The following is a 22,508-nucleotide window of genomic DNA, read 5'->3' as shown; positions in this document are numbered from 1 at the left end:
AGAGAATGGTGCACGATGCCCGAAAACCACTGTAAAAGCGGAACAAGCATCGTATGAGTGGGGCTTTAGTGTAATTGCATCTAATTGAGACTGCTGTATTAGCAAATTGCTGTAAAGCGAAACGCCGTAAAGCGGGGCCGTACTGTATACGGCTACACCATTTTGTGTGAATATTTTAATTATAGTGATAATTTCTGGTTCTTTGTCATTCCCCCAAGTAAGCAAGGCAGTACTGGCACTTCTAAATTGGTAGTAATCTAGTGGAATAACCTCTGTGGCATGCAATTGTCTCCAGAATAAAGATTCCCCACAATGATACTTCCATGACCATGCATGTAAGATATGGATCACATGTATATGTGAACAGATGCATGAGCATATTGGTTAACAGCTAAGGATTCAGCAGATATTTTCAAAGAGTAAAATTTTGACAGACACAGAGGGTTGTCAGAAGGGAAGGGAAGGTCACTAAGGAGCAGTAAGGATATATGGGCGAGACCATGACGCAAGTCACAAGAAAGAGGCATGCATACATACAAGACTGTCTTCATGTTTTCTTTCCTTTTTAAAAAACCATGAGGGCTAGCAGTTTGATTTTAATTTTCAAAAAATCTTTTTATAAACAAAACATGTAGCTTACAACACAAAACTTGTAGGACTGAAAATACATTATCAGGAACTTAAGTTTGATAGTTTTCATTCCAAAATTAATCACAGAAGTTTGCTTGCCCATTATTTCCCAATAGGTATAGTGCACAGTTCTAATTGTTTAGATAGCATTATACTGGGTTTAACCAATATGTATTATAAACTGATTTGTACTAGGGATCCTAGTAATATTTCAACAAATTATTGAACAAATCTGAATCCCATTACAAGATTAATTCTGAATCTGGAGATATCTCACCCCAAACAGCAAAATATTACATTAGCTGCATGACATTTCCAACATCCATAAGTGTTATTATGATAAAACCTGACATTTTTAAGAATTCAGTAACTGCATTTGCTTCCAGATTTGGTGCAGAAGAATTCTGTACTGATGGAATCACATAAAGACAGACTTGGATATTGATGATGTCTACTCCTAGGAAATGTCTTATCAAAAACTGAGTCCAAGTGATTGCCCCCGGACTTCTCCTTCACTCTTTTCTTTTTCACTGGTGGCATTGGTATTATGGAATGCTCTTCCGGATGAAATACAAGAGGCCCCATCGGCACCGGCATTCTGCAGGCTTTTGAAGACATGTGTTTCCATAGGCATTCCCTTGATCTCTGGAGCTGAGCCTCCTGTTTTAAATGCTATGTTGTTTTAATGGGATTATTTAATTGCATATTGTTTAAATGGAGTTGTTTTATTGTGTATTTTAATTATGGATGCTTATATCATAGTGTTTGTGTAACTGGTTTTTATATTTTGTAAACCACTTAGAAGCCTATTTTGGCATTAAACTGTACATAAATTATTAATAATAATAATTTCAGAAGATCTATATTTCCATTGTAACCTTGCCTCTTTTACACAAATGCAGTCTTTCCTTCTGGGCTTAAAAGACAGGTCTTTTGCACTATGACAATGTCCCAATTCTAAAAGGAATGTCTGCAGTGCAGGAAGTGATCTCACGCTGAGACTTCACATAAAATCTCATCATGTCCCCTTAACAGCCTTGGGCCAGTTGACCTTAGACCATCTTCATCCATATAACACTGGCCAAGCCTTAAGATCAGTCTGGAAGGCCCTATTCTGTGGCTCATTGCCAGTGGAAATATAGTAGGCAGGCAGGTACTTGAGACAGTCTTTTCTGGTGGCTGTCAAAGCATCTTCAATCTATTTTATGAAAATCTAACAATAATTTAGAAAATCTAACAATAAGTACATGGTAAAATCAACTTAAGGCCATTTGTATACTTACTCTCAATAACTCTAAAGTGCAGTAAAGTGCCCACAAATTCTTAAATATGTAAGATGCTTATTCATGTCAATACACTGTAGTTAATATAACTACAGTGTATTGACATGAATAAGCATCTTACATATTTACAGTTAATATGTGATTAATTTCCAAGTTATGTCTATTTTTAATCAAATCTGTACATAATTGCCAATTATAAAAACTTCCTATTGTCTTCCTACCCTTTCTTAACTAAATATACTCTGTGAAACCTTTTCTATTCAGTCATCTGAGGGATAATCTTTCTGCTATTTAAACATTATTTTATGCTGCTACCGTTTTAGTGTTTCATTGGTTATTGATCTTCCATTTTTTGGTAGTTGTCCCCCCCCCCGATTGCTGATATAATGAATGCCTCTTGGCACACATTTTATGCAGAAAAGCAGGCTAGGAATGAAATAAAGCAAAGCAAATACTTTCTTCTTACAGAGAAAAAGTAAAGCCAGAGCTTTGTCAAAGCTGTCTTAATGTGCCAGAAATCAGAATGACTGAGCCGAGCTCCAGTGGAGGTTCCTGGGAAAAGAGATGTCCAGTCCATCACTGCCCAATCGATACTTCTCCCAGCTCGGTGAGATACCATCAGTCCTCTTCCAGCCATATGCATGCTCCAATCTCCACTCGATCCAATGGCCAGTTGCCATCTGGCTCCCAGGACTCCTTTCAGCCTCACCTATATTATCACTGCAACCAGCCTGAAGCCAGAAGCAGCTATGCCTTGCCTCCTCTACCAGGGCATGGGGAAAGAGCGACTCTGTGCTCCCATCACTCCAGTGGGGATTCATCGTCAACTCCCCAGCACGAGGCTGGTGACCTGAGATGGAAACAATGGCCCCATGACCAGCAGCATTTACGGCCCGTGCAACACCACATTGTAACGGTCAGGTAAGGACAAATTGCTACGGTGAGTTGTAATGTCTCCTTCATCAAGGGATACAGAGATGGAGAGCCCTCGGCCTGCTCCTTGGAGCAATATGCCTCCAAAATCCTCTTCATGTCTTTTGTTCTTCAGTGCACGCTTAAGGCCGCAGGGTAGCAGTAGAGCATGTGCTTTGCACGCAGAAGGGCCTAGGTTCAACTCCCCCAGTATCTCCAGTTCAAAAAGGACAAGGTAGCTAGTGATCTGCCTGAGACCCTGGAAAGCTGCTGACAGTCAGAATAGGCAGTGCTGGACTAGATGGACAAGGACTCTGTCCGCTTCCTTCCTAGATTCTTAGGATGGGTTGAGTATATATGTATACCTAGAAGAGTGAATGCAACATACATGCCTCGTTTTTACAGATACACTCATTAGGGAACCAGGATTGGTTATGGCTCCCTACTGGGTGCACATTCAGTGGCAAACCTGAGCTTGTAGCACTTACGGTATGAAATGGCCTGGAGGGTGGGAGCGGGTTTATGGGCTTGCCTTATTTTCATTAAAAAAACAAAACTCCCCTTCACAGGCACATAGTACATAAGGACAATCGTTACTTAATTTTGATCCTAATGCTACTTTACTAGCTGAATCTTAATGATCCTCAATCTGGCTTCAGGCCAGTCTAAGGGCTGCTTGCAGTATTACTTTTAAGATATGAATACACTCTTGGGAGTTAAACCTCCCTCTAAATCTTCATGAAAATGCCAAGTTTCTGTTATGAATCTATGCATCTCTCTTGTGAGCCCTTTCTGCGGTTTTGCCCTTCATGTTTTTTCTCTCAAAGAAAAAAATGATGTGTTTTAGTTTAACAATTAAGTTGTCATGATGTTTTAGAGGCAGAAAGAGCCAGTGGTGACTGGTGCCCATTGGGACTAGAGGGGTGGAAAGCAGGGAGCCCAGCAGTAGGTGGAACCAGAGCCACTGATAGGCAGAGCCAACTCATTCTAGGTTTGTCCCCACCCTCCTCCCCGCGGAGTTTTACAAAGACAACACTATGAGGCCGCATTCACACCAGATGTGTATTCCACTATTATTCCACTTTAAACAGTCATGGCTTCCCTCAGAGAATCCTGGGAAGTGTAGTTTGTGAAGGGTGCTGAAAGCTGTTAGAAGACTCCTGTTCCCCTCACAGAGCTACAGTTCTCAAGAGTGAATAAATGACTGTTAAACACTATGGCAAAATGTAGCTTTGTGAGGAGAATAGGGGTCTCCCAACAACTCCAACAACTCTTAGCACCCTTCACAAACTATACTTCCTAGGATTCTATGGGGGAAGCCATGACTGTTTAAAGTGGAATAAATGTCTGGTGTGAGACTAAGGCGGAGAAAGCCAACAGTGCTACTCGCTGGACTGGATTTAAGTAAGAAGGCAGGGAGGTGGGGGCTCACTGAGGGCAGACTGGGGTGGGAGGCAATATTTGCCCTAAAAGAACAGCCTCCTCTGGAAACAACTCCAGAAACTTCAGCCAGGTTTTTCAAACGGTGTGTGAAATGTGAGGCTAATAGGGTACCCATGTGTGCTACTTTACAGAGAATAGTTCTCTGTAAAGGGCTGTCCGGTCCAAGTCCAATTTAAAGATATAGAACCCTAAGAGCAGGGGCCCTGAAGTTGTCCAACACTTGACAGCAGACTGAATAAACAAACAGGTCACCTGGTTGCAGTCTTCCCCAGAATGGTGAGATGCATTACATTTCTATATGAATTGAGTAACTAATGATATCTAAATTTGCAGATGCAAATCTCTATCCCCTTTTATGAGTCTATGGTGATGCATTTCCTCTTTTATTTTTTGGCAAGGCATACGTTGCCACTCTAGAGCCTATTACAGTTCTCCCCAGCCCCAGTTCAGTAAGCAGCAGGATTCTCTTTTAAAGAGAATTGGAATGCATTTTGCTGAGTGTGTGTGTGAGATTCTTAAGCAAATTTGAATTAAGCAATTCACATTTGCTTGCCAAAATTCTAACTGATAAGTCTCCTAATCTGAATTTTGTTTTCACCATTTTGTATTTTGGATATTATTGAATTGGCCATGGGCTGTTGTGGTTCAAATGTGCACAAGTATTGAATCGGGGAAGTTAATATTTATTTATTTAATCCCCCCACTCTGTATTAACAAGAATACTTAGCATTATCACCTTAAAATTCATAATGAAGAGTTAAGGTCAAAGATGGCAATCCAGTCCCTTGCCACATCTTTTGCTCTCCCTCCTGCATACTCTGTCCTCCACATGCAATTCTCCTACCATTGACCTCTGCTCTCCATAGGCCCTTCTGCTATGTGTCGAGCTATATTTTTTCAAGAGCTCTATTGCTGATGCATTGCCATGCAGAGGGCATGGACGAGCTTGTGCCCTACGATTTAAAAAGGTATACTCATATTTTGCTACCCCCACCCACCCTGGTCATTTTTCACAGTAATTATCAAGTTCAATGCTAAATACAATTCACCCTTATTGTGGGACAGAACTGTTGTTAACAAAGAAAGAGATTTTCCTTTTAGATCAGGGATGGGGGCCTTGTGCCCCTCCAGATGTTTCTAGACTACAAACATCCATCAGTCCTGGACTTTGGCCATGCTGGCTGGGGGTGATGGGAGTTGTAATCCAGTACCATCTGGAGGGCCACACGTTCCCTGTTACTGTTTTAGATGCTGCAGCTCACATGCTGATTGAATGGACCAAGTCAGCACTGGGCCCCAGTAAACTACAGGGACAGCCAAGCCCACCATCATCAAAACTGCCAACCTCCCCATGCTATTTAGGGTTCATTGGCTAGTGCTACATCACAGAGCTCTGACTTTGTACTTTGCCTGCCTGGAAGGATTAACATTCTCATTCACAGAGAAAACTGCTTAGGCTGAAATTAAGAAGCCAATGAATATCTTTCTCCCCCTACAGACATGACAAAGTGTTCAGGATGCCAAAGAGGTAGGTTACAATCAATCACCTCCTGTCCTTGTACCCTATTATCATTTCTTCTTCTTCTCACACCCTGCTATTAGTAATGAGACAATGTATTATTCTTGTTGACAGCCCAGGCAGGCAAAGAGCTGTAGCTACATTAGTAGGTTCATAATTCCTCATTAAGAGGTTCCCATCTGTTTGGATTCCCCCTCCCCCTGCTTTGCAAGAGATGTACTCTGCAGCTTTTATGAAAAGCTAGTAGTCCAGATAGCTCTCTTCAGACAGTGGCTGTATTTGGCATGATCAGCTGCTCCTCGATTGGTTTATGTTAACATTTCACACGTTATACTAGAACCAGGTATTGATTTTGCATGCTACATTGTTCCACATGCATTGCTTTACTTTGCATGTTTTGCATGTTGCACTATTTTGCATGTTAAAGATTTAGCATGTACCATTATCTACAACATAACTTGCTAGGTGTCTACATATCCTCCCACCCCCATCATAAGTGTACCACAAGAACATGCATCAGGGTGTTGGGAGTTACTTGTGGCTCCCAATGGTGTTTCTATAGTGTAAACATGGTGTAAGATATGTAGCTGTTTTCTGTGCATACAACTTTTAACATGTACTCACATCTACTGTAACGTATGATGCCTCCACAAGCTAATTCTAGTAGCGAAAGACATTCTGATCCAGAGCACAGGAATCAAAAAACCTCTGGATTTCATTCCGTTGAGCACGGTGGGTCGAACATCCTGACTCACTGTGGTATATGGGTTCCATGTCTTGATTTTTGCATGCCTCAGCCTCTTCATCTGCTAAACAATGACAATGTTTATTTGCTGCAGTAATAGATTTGCTGCCAGACTGCTTCTCTGTCAGATGCAGCATAATATAAATAAAATATTAATGGGGAAATTCAGCTACAGATAGAGGGACTGATATAAGGGGCAACGTTTCTGTGACAAGAATTTTCTGAGCAATTTTTGCACAATTTTCCTTTGGAGGGCTCCCCCCCCCCAAACTATTGGAGGATTTCAGTCCCTTCTCATGAATATTCAATGAAAAGCCACCCCAAACTTCTCTATATGTGAATTAAAATGAAGAATTGTCTGGCACACCTGTGGATCCACTTTTAAATATTATCAATACTGTTTTAATCCTGGAGCAGGAAGCAGCGGCCTTGGCCCCTGAACTCCTTCCAGTCTTCCTCTCTTAGCTCATTGCTTCCTTCATCCACTGATCCTGCCAACCTGGGCTCCTACTGGGAGAAAGGGTGGGATATAAATCTAATAAATAAATAAGTAATAAATAGCTTCATTCAGCATTAACTGAACCAAAACTAATCAAAAGGGAATTTTGAGAAATTTTCTGAGAATGTTATTTTTCGCCACACCAAACTATTTAATGGGAGAAGGCTCTAATTTTGACTGGAGCAGGGGTGCTGGGGCAGGGAGTGTTTACCTTTTTCCTCTGGTGCCATTTTTCCTAACAGAAATCACCTCCAAAGTTGTTATTCTCCCAGCTGGCAAGGAAGGCAGGTACCTATATTGTGCTTCTCTTTTCCCCCAGCTCCTACTGGGAGGAAGGACAGGATATAAATCTAATAAACAAACAAATAAAACAAACAGGACTAAATGCAACTTCATGGTGTATGTGTGTGTTATTTAAATCCAAAAAACAGCATAGCTGTCTCCCCTTCTGCAGCCCCACTGCGCCAATCAAAATCAGAGGTAAAAGCTGTATACAGCTGCTTTAAGGCAGGGCGATATTGTGGCAAATTTGTTTTGTCTCTTAAGTGCAAGGAGAAAAACCCATAATTAGACAGTCAAGGCTGTGTACACATGATCTTTTATCCTAGAATCAATGAAGACTGAGGTCTTGTTTTTTTCTACCTAGTCCAAACTGACAAACTGGTTACATTCCAAAAAGAAAAGCTCATTGCAGATTGATTCTGCATTACCCCGCAGTGTGTTCATTCGAAAAGGGATGTAGGCATTCCCAGCAATGATGGGTGTATCCACACCTGCCCAGTGACATTGTGGATGAGCGTATACCGAGATCACAAGAGTAGGGTTTTCAAACTTATATCAAGTAACCACACCCACCTGTCTGGATGACAGGATTTACAATCAATCTAGGTTGAAAGCAGCATGTTGAGGACAAGCACGAACAATTCTGTATTGAGAAAAGCTACATTTTTGCACTTCACATGGGTGTGTACACAGCCTTTGACAGGACCACAGAAAGGTAACCTGGGCTGCTCCTCTTGCACATCCCCCCTAATTCTGTCATTAGAAAACACTGCATATTTAACGACATGTAACATCAACAAAACAGTATTTAACGGTGATGAATTCATCTGTTACTATGAATGCCGATTCACTAGATATGCAGGCCTACTTTAATAGAATGCAAAAGGAATATATTGAAACATCAGGGAAATTACAAAACATCAGTTTCTATAAATATTGCTTACATTTACTAAAGTTAAAAATATAAATGATCAAACATTTTCATAATTCAAGCCAAAAGACCTCTATCATAATAATTAATTAATCATTTAATACTTAAAACAGGTAGCCTACTTGAATGGCTTCTTTCTGCCTTTCCTTTGGTCAACTTAAATCATCAAAAGAGGCTTGGATAGCAAGCTTACTTTCTGCTGAGAGCATAATAAGGTTGTGGGCAGTGCAATCCAAATGACAGGCAACCGGCGGAGTGCTGGTGGAGGAGGAGCCAGCGGGAAGGTCCACGGGATCCACTTCCCACTCAGGAGCCACTGGCCCAGCTGAACACCGGCTCTGTCGGGAGCGGCGTGCACGAGTGGGAAGGAAGAAGTTGGCTCCCATGAACCAGCCTCCTGGGGAGTAAGCAATCCCTGTAGACACCCATTACAATTTTTTTTACTCTCCCAGCCTTTTGCCCACTGAAGATTTCAGCCAGATTGGGACCTGATAAAGGGGTCCTAACGCAAAGAGGAGTTTGCATAAGCCCCCCGTGGCTCGTCCCCCATCACACCCTCAGAGCGTAGTTTTTGGGGCTACCACCGGCTTCCACTGGCTCCCCCCAGCAGACCGTACTGGCAGGGACCGAGTGGCAGCACAGCTTAGCTGAGGCAGGGGGCTTCTGCTGGTTGAGCCCGGTGGATTGGGAGCCTGCCAGCTCCGCTGGGCTCCGCTGCATCCAACTCCCCCCAGCCCTGCGGAAATATGAGTTGAATTGCACTCTTAGCCTTTTGCCTCCCCCTTGCAGAAACACCAGCACTAAACTATAATACTCCTGAAACAATAATGATAAGGAGTGATTTCAAATGCCTGATTTTCTTTTACAAATGAAGAGTTGTGTGGTGTATCTTTTGATTTTTTAAAAAATTAAATCCCTGCAATTTAATTTTCTAAAGGTTCCTATTGTTTCCTGTCAACATAACCCATGAAAAAAGGTTAAATACCTAGACTCCAAGGCAACAACTAGTTAGGCCCAACTTCTATAATAACTTGGTAGGCTGCCCCCCTAAGTCCCCTCCCCTAAATTCCACCACAGAATAAAATGGAACAATTAAGCCATACATACACACTAATGTTGCTTTCTTGACCATGCTGGGATGATTAAGACACTTTTCAGCCACTTATTTGCAGGTGCAACCCTGTTTGTCACAGTAAACATAGGCTTTTTAGGTTGGGGTAGGACCATACCTCAGTGGTAAAACATCTGCTTTGTATGCAGAGGGTCCCAGGTTGGCCCGGAAGCTGCAGTTGGTGCTAAATGCAGTGGCAAGACTGCTCACTCACTTGGGTAGGGTGCCACCAGCATGTTACCCCACTGCTGAAAGAATGGTACTGGCTACCTATTAGCTACCGGGCTAAGTTCAAGGTTCTAGTTTTGGTGTACAAAGTTCTATATAGCTTGGGACCAGAATGCCTGAAAGATTGTCTTATCCCTTATATACCCAGTCGATCACTGTGCTCTGCAGGTGAGGGCCTCCTGCAGATCCCATCTTTTCAGGAGGTCTGTTCCGCACAAGATAGGAAGCGGACCTTTAGTGTAGTGGTACCTACCCTTTGGAATTCCCTCCCCTTAAATATTAGACAGGTGCCATCTCTGTTGTCTTTTTGGCGCCTACTGAAGACCATCCTCTTTCAACAAGCCTTTGAACTAGAGGCCTTATCCCAGTCTGTGTCTGTTGGAAGTGCTTTTCAATATGTTGCTAAACTTTTTTTAAAAAGATGTTTTTAAAGTTTTTAAAAAATGTTTTTAAAGATGTTTTGTTTAAATATATTTTAAAGTCTTTTATGATGTTTTAAAAGAGTTTTTAGTGTTTTTGTTTGCTGCCCTGGGCTCCTACTGGGAGGAAGGACGGGATATAAATCTAATCATCATCATCATCATCATCCCCAACAGGAAGGGCTGAGACTCCTCTCTAAAACCCTGGAGAGCCACTGCCATCAGTGAAGACAATACTGAGCAAGATGGACCAATGGTCTGGCTCGTTATAAGGCCTCTTCTTATGTTCCTAACATGAACCAATAACTTGTGAAATCATAGTATGAGCCACTAAGCAATCCCCACCCCACTCTTGCAACCTGGTGCTAGATCACGCCATTCATCTCGTCTCTGTTTTGGTGAAGTTTTTAACTGGCAACATCAAAAGAAACAAGGCACAGTTTGTTTTGCTTTTCTAGCCTGTCTCATGGGGGGGGGAATGAACGAAACAGAAAATTAAATGAATCAGTAGTTTCTTGTTTTTCTTTTCTTCCTTTCTAGTTTGTCCCAAGTGATTGCAGAGTGGCCGGTTGCTGTCTTAGTGCTCTGTTCGGTGACTGTCTTGGTCTGTACTTTGGTGGGCCTGTTAGTGGGAAATCTGCCAGATTTTTCTGAGCCCTTGATGGTAAGTTCCTAAAGTTTAGAGCAGTAGTTCCCAAACTCCCCCCCCAATGGACCGCCTGAAAATTGCTGATGCTCTTGGCAGACCACTTAATGATTTTTCTGCCTGTTATAGCAATTGTAATGTGCTGTGCTAGATGCTGCATGATTTTTAATTGTTTATTGCGTCTTTTACTTCTCATATTGTATTTTATTGTATTGTAATTTGCATTCCATAGCATTCAAATTGCAATACAATAAACTACAGTGTAAGAAATAAAGGAAACAATAAAATGCAATTAAAAATCACTATGGATATTTAATGTGGTCATGCTGTGGACCACTTGAATGAAGCTCACAGACCACTAATAGTCCACTGACCAGTTTGGGAACTCATGCTTTAGGGTGCAATTAACAAATACATGTAGATGCCCACAGACTGCCAATAAAACACATTAGGAGAACATTAAGTTGGATTCCTGCATTGAGCAGGGGGTTGGACTCAGTGGTCTTATAGGCCCCTTCCAACTCTACTATTCTATGAGTCTATGAACATTACAATATTAAGAGAATGATATAAATGGTTTGTTTGTTTGTTTGTTTTAAAAAACCACCCTTGTGGGTTTTCAGAACTCATTAAATAACCCGATCTTATTAAAGTCTTGGGGTAAATTATGGTATTTTCTAGTGTGGGAAGATTAGATCGAGATTATACATATTGGATACAATCCTCTAGGCGCACGTTCTATTGAAATGAATGGGAGCTGCACTAGAGATGTGTGTTGGATTGAAATGAATGAACGAACAGGAATTTGTTCAATCCTGTTCAAATTAATTGCATTTATCTTTCGAAAATCCCAGTTAAAATGGGCCAGACCTATTTTGGCTTATTCAGGATTAATTCTGGTTATTGGTCTTCATGACCATGGAATCTTAATCTTGTACGTATTTCAGAAAACAGAATTCATTTGAACTTACACAAGATAAGATTACTGCTGTAGCTGATGGAATGTGGTAAATAAAAATAACAATGTAATAAAAATAACATTGCCCAGCTTTAAAGTTTTGAAATATATATATATGTTTATAAAATAGGGATTTGAGCCACGAGACACCGACATAGGCAGAAAGCTGACCGTTTGGAAGAATATGAAAAGCCACACAGGCTATAAAAAGATTCTCTCTCTTTCTCCCTACACTGACAACAGGTACATGTTTGGTGGGAGGGGATGTGGAATACAGATCTCCCACAATGAGCTTGCTTTCCTGAAAAAATAGAGAGACATTTAATATAAGTGATCACATTATTGCATAGTGATGCAGCCAAACCCAACTATCCAGAATGGAAACTCCTAACAAACAGTATCACTAGTCATACTAGCTGAAAAGCCTATTTCTTATTATCATTATTTTATGTACCATCCATATACATGGTGTATAACATCGTAAAAAAAGGTAGTCCTTGCTCAGAAAAAGATTGCAATCTGTATTTCAACAATGGAGGAGGCAACAACTGGAGGGGAGAGGAGACAGAGGCACTGGGATATCAAAGAACAAACACAGAGGCTTGGATCCTAACATGTTAAGGTTATAGGTTTTCTTTCACATTTCTGTGAATAGGCTATTCAGGTGATGTGTTTCCATGGAAATCAAGTGTTAGGTGGTCTTCTTTGGGTCTTCTGAATGGTGCAAAAGCAGGCATCCCCTTCCCTCCCAGCTGATGTAATCTGTGGGGCTGGCCTAAGGCATTTGCTGCTATAAAGAAGAGCAAGATGGTCCCATCCCCCCCAATTTCACAGAAGCTGAATCTTAGTTCAACACTGGCAAAGGGGACACTGTCCTCCAAGCCTAGAGAAGTAGGCTAGTTTAGGGGTGCTGGATAAATGGTGATATACACACAGCTCTTTTCTCCAACAGAGGAGAACAGCTGAGGGGTTCAGGAGGAACAGCTGGTCACCTCACTCTGGCTAATCTGCCCCATGTCATTTATGGGAAAAACCCAAATACTTCATTTATTTATTTTATTTATCAGGATTTATCTGTTGCTTAATCATAAAAAACCTCTAAGCCATTTACAGAAAATATAGAATTTCTATTAATAAAATCACGTGTTAAAAACAAGTTAGGCACAATCCAACTCACCTTTCTTCTGGGCTGGAGTGAGTTGGATTCTGCGGAGCACCGGCTGATCTGGGAGGCTCCCGACTGTGCTGGGCTCCACAGCATCCAACTGTAATGGTATTTGGGGGGGCTGCTCACCCCTTTCCCAAGATCCAATGTGGAGCAGTGGACTTGGCTGTGTTTTGGAGTGTTTCAATTTTCCCACCACCTACAGCCCACTTGCATATTTGTAAATGCAAATATTACAAAATGCTGTGACCTGTTTTCACCTGAAACCATTTTGAGGTTGGGTAAGTGCTGCATTCCTGGAACTTTCATGGCTTGGAGAAGTGGGGTGAGCATAATGATAAGTTAACATAAGATAATTCACAGAAGGAAAGTTCCCATCCTCTGCTAGGGGAGAAGGAACGTCTTTAAGTTAAATTATCATTACATCACTCCACTTCTCCAAACTTCTTTTGGTTAACTTATCTTAGGATCCAAGCCGGCAGAGGACATGGGTAAGGGAGGGTGAGAACAGGAGAGGCCCTTCTTATAGCGCATCTTAAAAGCCAGGCAGCTGAGTTGAAGAACAATGTTCAGTTCAGGAGTTTCATAAAGGACAATGTTATTTCTTTTTTGTCAGTTATGGGGATATAGGCATGAACAGAGGACAGAGATCTATACCAGGCGAACGAGAAGCAAGAATAAGGAGGATGGTAGAGCCAGACTATGAAAAGGATGGTTTCTTTTGTGGTCCCCCAGGTAAGTTGCACCTCCAGAACAGAAAGCAACAAGATGGAAGAAAGTTTTCCTCACATAAGGTTTTTGAAACTGCCTCATATTAAGGTCCATATGATCATTTAATAGCCTTCAACAGGCGTAAAACAGCTTGAATGCAGATCTGTAAATAGCAAAAGGTGTCATTTCCTATTTTACAAGCAGGGAAGCAAAGTGAAAGTTTATAGAGTTGTCCAAAATTGGGTGTGTGCATTAGTGACAGGACTTGGGAGATGCTTCTTATCCCCCAGCCTCAAAAACCCACGGGTGCTGCATCGGCGATCCATGGACATGGGTGTAAGTTGGATTGATTCACATGACCAGCCATATTGAGCCAGGTTAATGGGAAAAGAAACTCAACCTGGTTTTCAAAGAAAACCCCAAATAGCTGCATGAATCAACCCTGTTGCAGCTTAATTACTTGATGGTTCACTATATACTGATAGTGAATACAGTTACATAATCAAAATAGGGTTCCTGGGACAGAAGAGGGGGGTATCAGCATGGTTTAGAGAACCTCAAACAGTGCAATCCAACACATGTCTACTCAGAAGTAAGCTCCATTGGGTTCAATGGGACTTACTCCCAGGTAAGTGTGTACTGGATTGCAGCCAAAGCGACTCTAGAAATCTTTTGCCTCATTTAACAAGACCAGATAGCCCTGGCATAGCCCTAGATTTAGGCTGCAATCCAATACACAGCTGGAAGTCCCATTGAATACAATGGAGCTTACTTCTGAGTAGGCATGTACTGGATTGCAACCTAAGTGAATGTTTAGCAGACATGATAACCTTTCATTGTTTGGTTACTTCTTTGCAAGCAGGAGTTGTACAAGGTCAATAAAAGCAGCCTATAGCATTATTCCCTCCCCCGCCCTCCCATATAGTGATTATTCCAAACAGGTTGTCAGGTATCTCTGCTGTTACTTACCTATACCTACTTTGTTTTGCATTTAGGGAAGAGTTATTCTCAGCTGGTATTTATGTCCACAACTGCTGGAAGCTTATGGAACTTGCAAGCAATACAGTCCATGTGTCAAATGGAACAAGACAAGGTTGGTAGTGCTGGAAGGAATATGCACACACTTATTTTCCTGGATTCTTTAGTTTCAACTTAACACTTCTGAATAAGAGAGAAATCATTACCTACATATATAGTTTCCAGGGGCAGCTAGTGGTTCCATGACTGTGGAATCCGCTCCGGGATTTAGTACTTGGACAGCTCCTTGAGAAAGTTCAGTAAGAATCAGTGTTCTAAAAGCCAGAGTCACATGTGTTTGGCTTGGCTAATCCAGGCTTTCAGACTGGGACATACTCAGCCCTACTTGGAGATCAAACCCAAGACCTTCTGCCTGCAAACCATCACCAAGCCATGGCCCTTCCCCATAAATTCAGTAGAATGCTACATCCTAAAACACTGCAATCTGTTTCATAGAGAACAGAAACAAAGACATTATTTCAGCTGCTGACAGAAATGCTGGAAGGGAGGTCATCACAGGAATCCTGCAACTAGAGCATCCCTGGCAGATGGCAGTCCACTCCTGCTTAAACATTTCCAGGAAAGGAAAGCCCATCCCCTCCCAAGTGCCTAGGCCAAACAAGGAAATATCTGTTCCTAGCTGAAGTGGCAAGACATTGCATTATAGAATTAGGTTGAGATCATTGGCCAAAATCTTCAGAAACATCCACTTCACAAGGTTGCTGGCAGTCAGAAAAAAGAAACAGAATGGGTGAGAGATACCTTTTATACAACCAAACCTCAGTTGATAGATATGAACTTTTGAGGTTCACTGAGCACTTCACTGGGCTCCTTTGGGGAGAAGGGCAGGATGCAAAAATTTAATAAAATAAATCAAAGAAAAATGAGTAAGTCCAATTGTCGGCTGATTAAAGAATATTTGATTGTTTCATCAGTCTTTTAACTAATTAATCAGTTCAATCAATCAATGAGTATTTAAAGCCACTCCTATATTGAGGTTTGGTGATATGTGAAGACATTTAAATCCATTGGAATACCTTCATATATCACCAAAAACATAGGAATGGCTTTAAGATACTGATGGAAGCATGAAAACTTAAAAGTTCAATACACAAAAGCAACTAGTCATTGTTAGAAGGAAAGTTCGTATTTAATTTTCATTCCTAATTATATCAGAGCCAAGATAGCTTCAAAGATGTGTGCCCTTGTTTCAGCTCCACCAATCAAAATCGGCTAACACTAATTTAGGCTGCAATCCTAACCCCACTTACTGCAGGTAAGCCCCACTGAAGTAAACAGGACTTACTTCTAAGTAAGCATGGCTAGGATTGCACTGTTATTTGATTAATCTACCATTAAGCAATTCCCAGAGTTCCCTGGGGAATGATTGCTAAACCACTTTGGAAATTGTACCTCGTGAGGGGAACAGGGATCTGCCAACAAATCTCAGCAAATGTAACAAACTACAGTTCCCAGGATTTGGGCAGTGAGGCAGGGGAAGCCATGACTGTTTAAAGTGGTATGATACCACTTTATATGAATAGTGCAGATGGGGTCTGAGACAGAGGAATAGGGAGGGGCCCTGGTGGGAACCTTTACCCCAGAGGAGGAGGAACAGAAGTATCAGGAACTGGTAAAGAAGGCGGGGCAGTGGCAGGCTTAAATGAGTTGAGAAGGGATTCCATAAGTCAGGGAACCTATGCTAGCTAAATAAAGGTTGCGGGAGTGTTTCAAGGAGTGCTTACCTGAGGAAATGAAACACAAACAGATGGGAACAATAAGGGTAATAGCACCAAGGGGGCTCTGAAAGTAAGAGACATCCTGGGGTTCTGATGATCTTTAGGAGTGACACCTCAGCTTAGTTCTCAGGTTACTAAAGCAGACATATATGAAAGCTTTAAGTACAATAGAAAGACATCTCAGAGATCAGGTTACCCTTTGCTTGATAAAAAATCAAGAGAAAGCTGAAAATGTGCACATCTTCAAAATACCTGATCTAATAAAATGACATCTCGCTTTTCTGTGACTCCATCATGACGTCTGCATCTATAAGGGGGGGAGTTCATGTTACTGTACATTGCTAATGTTACAGGGTACACTGTTACAGTAGTTGGCAACTGGACTTGCCAGAGGGTAATTCAGGATTGAACATTGAACTTGTGGGCCTTCTCCTTTGCTTTCCTCACCCTCACCCCCTTTAATCAAGAGGGTGGTTTGCTTGGCCACTGCATAAGTATCTGCTGATGCTCCTTGTTAATTTGAAAGCAATAGGAGACGTGTGAACAAAACATTAAAAACTCCCCCATCCTCAGTATCGCCAAAGAGCCAGCTGGCAACCTTCTGAAAGCTGGATTGTATCAGGTGGACTGCCAGTTGCCAATGCCAACACTATACTATTGCATTCCGTCAGTAGAAAGATAGCGTCATAGAGCTCCATATGATCAAAGAATGAGATGTTTTCCAAAAGATCAAAGGATAAAACAGAAGAGGTACCTGGGCAGGCCTAATTAATTCTTTTCTTCTTGGCTTTTCCAGATCCGTTCTCATGCACAGTTTGGGAATCTCTGTCAACGTACTGAAGCCAATGAATGCTGTCCAAGTTGGTCTCTTGGGAACTATATTGCTGCCCTGTACAACCGGTCTTCTTGTTTAGAGATTACCCAAGCAGATGTTTCCCATACTCTTGCGCTTCTTCGGTCATGTGCCCCTGACTATCACAAAGGTGTCCTTGTTCCTCCTTGCACGAGTCCCAAGGCTGAAAGAGACAAGCACGCACAGTGTTGCAAAGTTCCAGAGAAATGCACTCGGTTCCGTGCTGTTTACCAGCTTCTTCATTTCCTAGTGGACAGAGATTTTCTCAGCCCACAGACAGTGGGATACCAAGTGCCAACCCTGAAATACAGCCTGCTTTTCTTGCCTACAATGAAAGGAGCATCTATGATGGGCATCTACCTAAATAATCTTGAGTCATGGGACTTGTTTGATAATTACACATCCATTGCTGGAATGGATCTGGGCCTTAAGCAGACATTATTCCAGCACTACCTATTACTGGATACCATGTATCCAGTCATGGCAATACTAGCCATATTTCTAAGCATATTTTTTTATTTACGCTCAATCTTTATTACGTTTATCATCTTAATGATTGTCTTTGGTACCTTGATGATTTCCTACTTCTTGTACAAGGTGGCCTTCAGATTCTCCTACTTCCCTTTTGTAAACCTAACGGCAGTAGTCATTCTTAGCAGTCTTTGTGCCAATCATACCTTTGTCTTCATTAACCTCTGGAACCATAGCAAGAGCCAGAACCCATCCGCTGGGCTACTGCAGTGGGTAAGACTAACCATGCATCACTTTGGTTATCTCATGCTGGCATCTTGCCTGACAACTGGTGCTGCTTTCTACACCAGCTACATGAGCTACATAACCCCTATCCGATGCTTTGCCATCTACATGGGCACTTCTGTCTTGGTGAACTTGGTATTCATGTTGACCTGGCTTCCTTCTACTGTGGTGCTATATGAACGTTACCTAGCAAGGAACTGCGTTTATAAACCAGAGGACTATTGGAATAACAGTGGTCACAAGAGTGTCATTCTCGCTTTCCATCACATCCTCAGGCGTATCCAGAATACCTGGTGCGAAACCGCCAAGCTATTATTTGAGAAAGTTCTTCCTTGTGGTGTAATAAAGTTCCGTTATATCTGGATCTGCTGGTTTGCCGCCTTGGGTATAGGGGGTGCCTACATTTCCTGTCTGAACCCTAGACTAAAGCTCCCTTCTCTAGAGATGTCATCTGTCCAGGTTTTCAGGCTAAGTCACCCCTTTGAAAGATATGATGCCGAATATTGTAATGAGTTCATGTTCGAAAGGCTGGAACAAGGAGAAGACCTGAGCATGCCTGTCGTTATAGTGTGGGGCATACTTCCAGTGGACAATGGGGATCACTTTAATCCCATGAGCAATGGCACTCTGGTGATGGATGCAGCATTTACCATTGAAAATCCTGAAGCTCAACGGTGGCTGCTGGACTTTTGCCAAAAAGTGAAGAATCAGACTTTTTATCACTCTGATCTGGAACAAAAACCCACAGTTTGCTTCATGGAGGAATTTCACCGGTGGATGGATAGCCGCCAGTGCTCTAAGCGAGACCACAGTTTCAACCTCTGCTGTAATCACTTCTCCTTCCCATACAGTAGAGAAGTCTTCCTTCATTGCATCAAAATGATGGTAACTGAACAAAACAGGGATGAGGGTGAGACTCGTGACCTGGGTCTCAGGTTTGATGAAAAAGGCCATTTAGTTGCTTTGGTGCTACAGTTTCAAACAATTTATCACTATAGCTTCAACTATAGCAAGGCCAAACATTTCTATGATGAAATTGGCATCTGGATAAGAGAGGAGATGAAGGCAGCCCCCATGGGGCTTCAGAATGGCTGGTTCACCAGTAAGTTGGAGCTCTATAATCTCCAGCACACTGTGGACACAGAGAGTACAGTAGTGCTGGGCTTATCCATAGCCATCTCATTTGTGGTTCTTTTGCTCACAACTTGGAATGTCCTCCTTAGCATTTTCTCCATTGCCGCTATTACAGGCACCGTCCTGGTAACTGTTGGCCTTTTGGTCCTCCTGGAATGGCAGCTTAATGCGGTGGAATCTCTCTTCATTTCAGCAGCAGTGGGTCTCTCTGTCGACTTCACAGTCAACTACTGTATATCCTACCACTTGTGTCCACACCCTGATCGCCTGAGCCGCGTAGCCTTCTCCCTGAAGCAGATGAGCTGTGCCACTGTCATGGGGACCTCTGCTTTGTTTTCTGCAGGTATCCTTATGTTGCCTGCCACTGTGCTGGCCTACAGGAAGCTGGGCATTTTTGTGATGATGATCAAGTGTGTCAGCTGTGGCTTTGCAAGCTTCTTCTTCCAGTCTCTCTGCTGCTTCTTTGGCCCAGAGAAGAACTGTGGACAGATTCTTTGGCCTTGTGCTCATGCTCTGAAGGACTATTCGGATGACCCAGGTTCTTCCAACAGAACATTTACCTGTGGAGGAAATGAGAAGCAGAATAGATTACAAAAAGGGCAGGAACCCAACAGTGCAAGTGAACAGTATGAGCTCCAGCCTTTGGCCAGGAAGCTTAGTGACAGCTTTGATAACAGCACCTCCACAAGCAAGTTGTCCAATCGTCCGTCTATCTTATCTGAAGACATTCATCTCCAAGACAGCAGGTGCCCTGGAATGGAAACTCACCCTTCCTTTGAAAGGGACAGACAGAAGCTGGAGCAGACCAGGGGGCACCATGAAGCACTCTGTCAATGTCCAGCCTTGCAAACATCTTCTCCTTACAAACCTGGAAGTAACTCAGGAACTGAAGCAGAAAGTCATAGAGACAAGCTTTGCAGAGACTGCAGATGTCAAAAGGGTTGGGAACATCTTCAGTCAGGCAGCGCAGTAGGTGACAGACTGCTGAACAAATCTCTTTGCTCAATCAACACCGATCAACAAAAATCAGATTATACCTCAGAAAATAGTAATGTACCAGAAGCTGAAATGTATGAACTCCATAGATGCCTTTATTCCACTGGCAGCTCTTTCAGTGTTCAGAATGTCTCCAGTGAGACCTCCCTGAGTGATTTTGAACCAAGTATAAAACTTATGGAATCTGCCAGTCCTTGTCCAGATCATTTAGATGTAGCTGATTCTTGCTGTCCAACTCAAAGGGGTCATCTGAATGGAAAGAGAGACACCTTGAGGCTGGACCTGAGAGAGACTGTCTTTGACACGTCTGCCTCAGCATCACAGCAAAACAGCGGTATGAGGAAACCTCGGTTAGGATTAGGGGACGAGGATCTGGTCGTTTTACCAAACAGCAAACCAGATATGCCAGATGTTTGGATCAAGCGATCTGGCATCCAGAACTCTGGATACTGAAGTGAACAACTCAGAGGAAACAAAACACTATTTTCAGGGGCAAGGAAAATTAACTTCCATTTTGAATAGTGAGTATAAAACTATTCCTTTTCCAAAATGAGAACAAGCTGCATTGTACAGAAGTGACATTTTTACAAAGTCAGTAAATCTGATGTGGATTAGAGGCAATTGTTAATGCAGTGTCAGCTGTTCTAACTGCCTACTCAATAGAGAGTGCCATACTCTCCATTATACTGTAGGATTATCAGCAGGAGTTATTTGTCATTCTCTCCAGCCCAATTTGTTTTGGAGAGTCAGTTTGTTTTGGAGTAAATGGAGAGGCATGATGATTAGTGAAAAATATCTGAAGACAAAGGGAAACTCTATACTAAAAAGTATTAAGTGTGTGATGATGAATAACGATGATCTTGCTACTGACCGACTGAATATTGTTGATTTGACACAATAAGTGGTTGTTACTTCACTCATCTCTCTTTTTATCATCATTTTAAAAAACTCCTTGAGGAAATTATATTCAGATATTCAGGCACTTCTCAGAAAGGACTTACCAGTAGCCCTTTAAAAATAAATGTTGTTGTTGCTCTCTCCTCCACTTTTTTCTACAGTGTAATTTACAAGTGGAACCTGCAATAAAATGTTGCAGTGTGCAGCATTTCTGTCCAGGGTTCTAGCCTGCCAGCCATGCCTTTTTCTTGGATAACCCATTCCATTCCCCACCTCCCCAACAGTCAGTCAGCATTCCATGGCCACTGAACATGTTCAGTCCTCACTGAGCTGTTTTGGGATTGTTGTCATCCCCCCCCCAAAAAAAACACATAATTTTTTCTACTGCTGCAAACCTTGAATTTTCCCTTAGCTGGCTGATACCTCCTTCTTGTGCCTGGATGGTTAAGTTTTGGCTACAAAAGGATTGGCACTCAGAGAACAAGTTTGTTATTAGCATATATGATCTCTAAATCAGAAGTTCAGCTATTTATTTTCCCCACTGACAATGTACTTAAAGCTCATAATACATTTTCCTTGTAATTCTTGATTACCTGGTATGGGTGATTTGTGTTTCCCCTTAGCTGCTGGTATATAGAGATGTATAGAGATGTTTACATTTTGCATATCTATGGACCCTGCAATTTACTTTCTTGGCTATGTCACATCCCGCCCTGCCCCTTTCAGCAACCACAGTCTTTTTATGTTTACTTGTAAAAGTGATAATCCAGCATAACAAATAAACATGTTTCCTAAATTGGGCTCATGCTTTTCTTTACTTCTTTGCTTTGCTTTCACAATGAATAGTGTGATTTACATTCTTCATACATGGACAGAGTCCTACCCTCCACCCCAAGATCCAGGGCTCTCTCCGTTCTTTCGCTGCCGCCACCTATCCCGCCGGCACCATTTACTACTGTGCATTCATATAGTGCTCTTCCTGAGAGTTCACACATGCTTTCTCAACAGCCATTACAGGAGCCTTGCAATGCAGGCTAGTCCTATCATGTAAAGCAGACAGAAATGTGCAGGAGCCAAATAGATGTATTGATAGTGTAAACTAAGGAATGTCTTGCCTAACATCTTTTCCTATTGAATTAAATTAGAAAAGAGGCAACATGTAAGATTTCCTTCACAACTGCCTTTCCCAGCCTTGTGATCCAAATGTTTTGGACTCCAACTCCCCTCAACCCTAGCCAGCATCATCAATGGTCAGGGATGATGGGAATTATAGTCTGAAGCATGTGGAGCACACCAGGTTGGGAAAGCCTGCTTTACAGAATGAGTACGTCAGTCCAATGCCTGTGCTCTCCTGACTGCTTAACAACTGTTCTCTGTCTAGAGAGAATCACAGAATCACAGAACCATAGAATAGTAGAGTTGGAAGGGGCTTACAAGGCCATTGAGTCCTACTCCCTGCTCAATGCAGGAATCCAAATCAAAGCATTCCCAACAGATGGCTGTCCAGCTGCCTCTTGAATGCCTCCAGTGTCGGACAGCCCACTACCTCTCTAGGTAATTGGTTCCATTGTCGTATGGCTCTAACAGTTAGGAAGTTTTTCCTGATGTCCAGTCAAAATCTGGCTTCCTCCAAC

The 22,508-nt window shown here is 42.2% G+C and overlaps 1 protein-coding gene and 1 long non-coding RNA gene across 3 annotated transcripts; one reads left to right on the top strand and one right to left on the bottom strand.

Annotated features, from left to right (window-relative positions):
- Positions 1-2,071: 2,071 nt before the first annotated feature.
- On the bottom strand, positions 2,072-7,352 carry LOC133377415 (uncharacterized). Its single transcript, XR_009760704.1, has 4 exons — positions 7,243-7,352; positions 6,900-7,042; positions 6,412-6,596; positions 2,072-3,190 (listed from the first exon to the last, which is right to left on the bottom strand). It is a non-coding gene; the product is annotated as an uncharacterized LOC133377415 (long non-coding RNA).
- A 5,843-nt stretch (positions 7,353-13,195) lies between these two features.
- Positions 13,196-21,638, top strand: DISP2 (dispatched RND transporter family member 2). Of its 2 annotated transcripts, XM_061611452.1 has the most exons (4): positions 13,196-13,262; positions 13,388-13,506; positions 14,478-14,575; positions 17,035-21,638. In XM_061611452.1, exons 2-4 carry the CDS (start codon positions 13,404-13,406, stop codon positions 20,428-20,430), a joined length of 3,597 nt encoding a protein of 1,198 aa, XP_061467436.1. In that variant the 5' UTR covers positions 13,196-13,262; positions 13,388-13,403; the 3' UTR covers positions 20,431-21,638. The 2 variants fall into 2 exon arrangements, 1 of the variants encoding a protein (XP_061467436.1); XR_009760703.1 differs by lacking the exons at positions 13,196-13,262; positions 13,388-13,506; positions 14,478-14,575 and adding an exon at positions 14,840-15,250 and having other exon boundaries at positions 17,035-17,113.
- The last annotated feature ends 870 nt before the right edge of the window (positions 21,639-22,508 follow it).

The sequence above is a fragment of the Rhineura floridana genome, chromosome 2, assembly GCF_030035675.1.
Source record: "Rhineura floridana isolate rRhiFlo1 chromosome 2, rRhiFlo1.hap2, whole genome shotgun sequence".
Taxonomy (NCBI): domain Eukaryota; kingdom Metazoa; phylum Chordata; class Lepidosauria; order Squamata; family Rhineuridae; genus Rhineura; species Rhineura floridana.
Note: the sequence above shows the minus strand (reverse complement) of the source record. Positions and strands in the feature narration are given on the sequence as shown.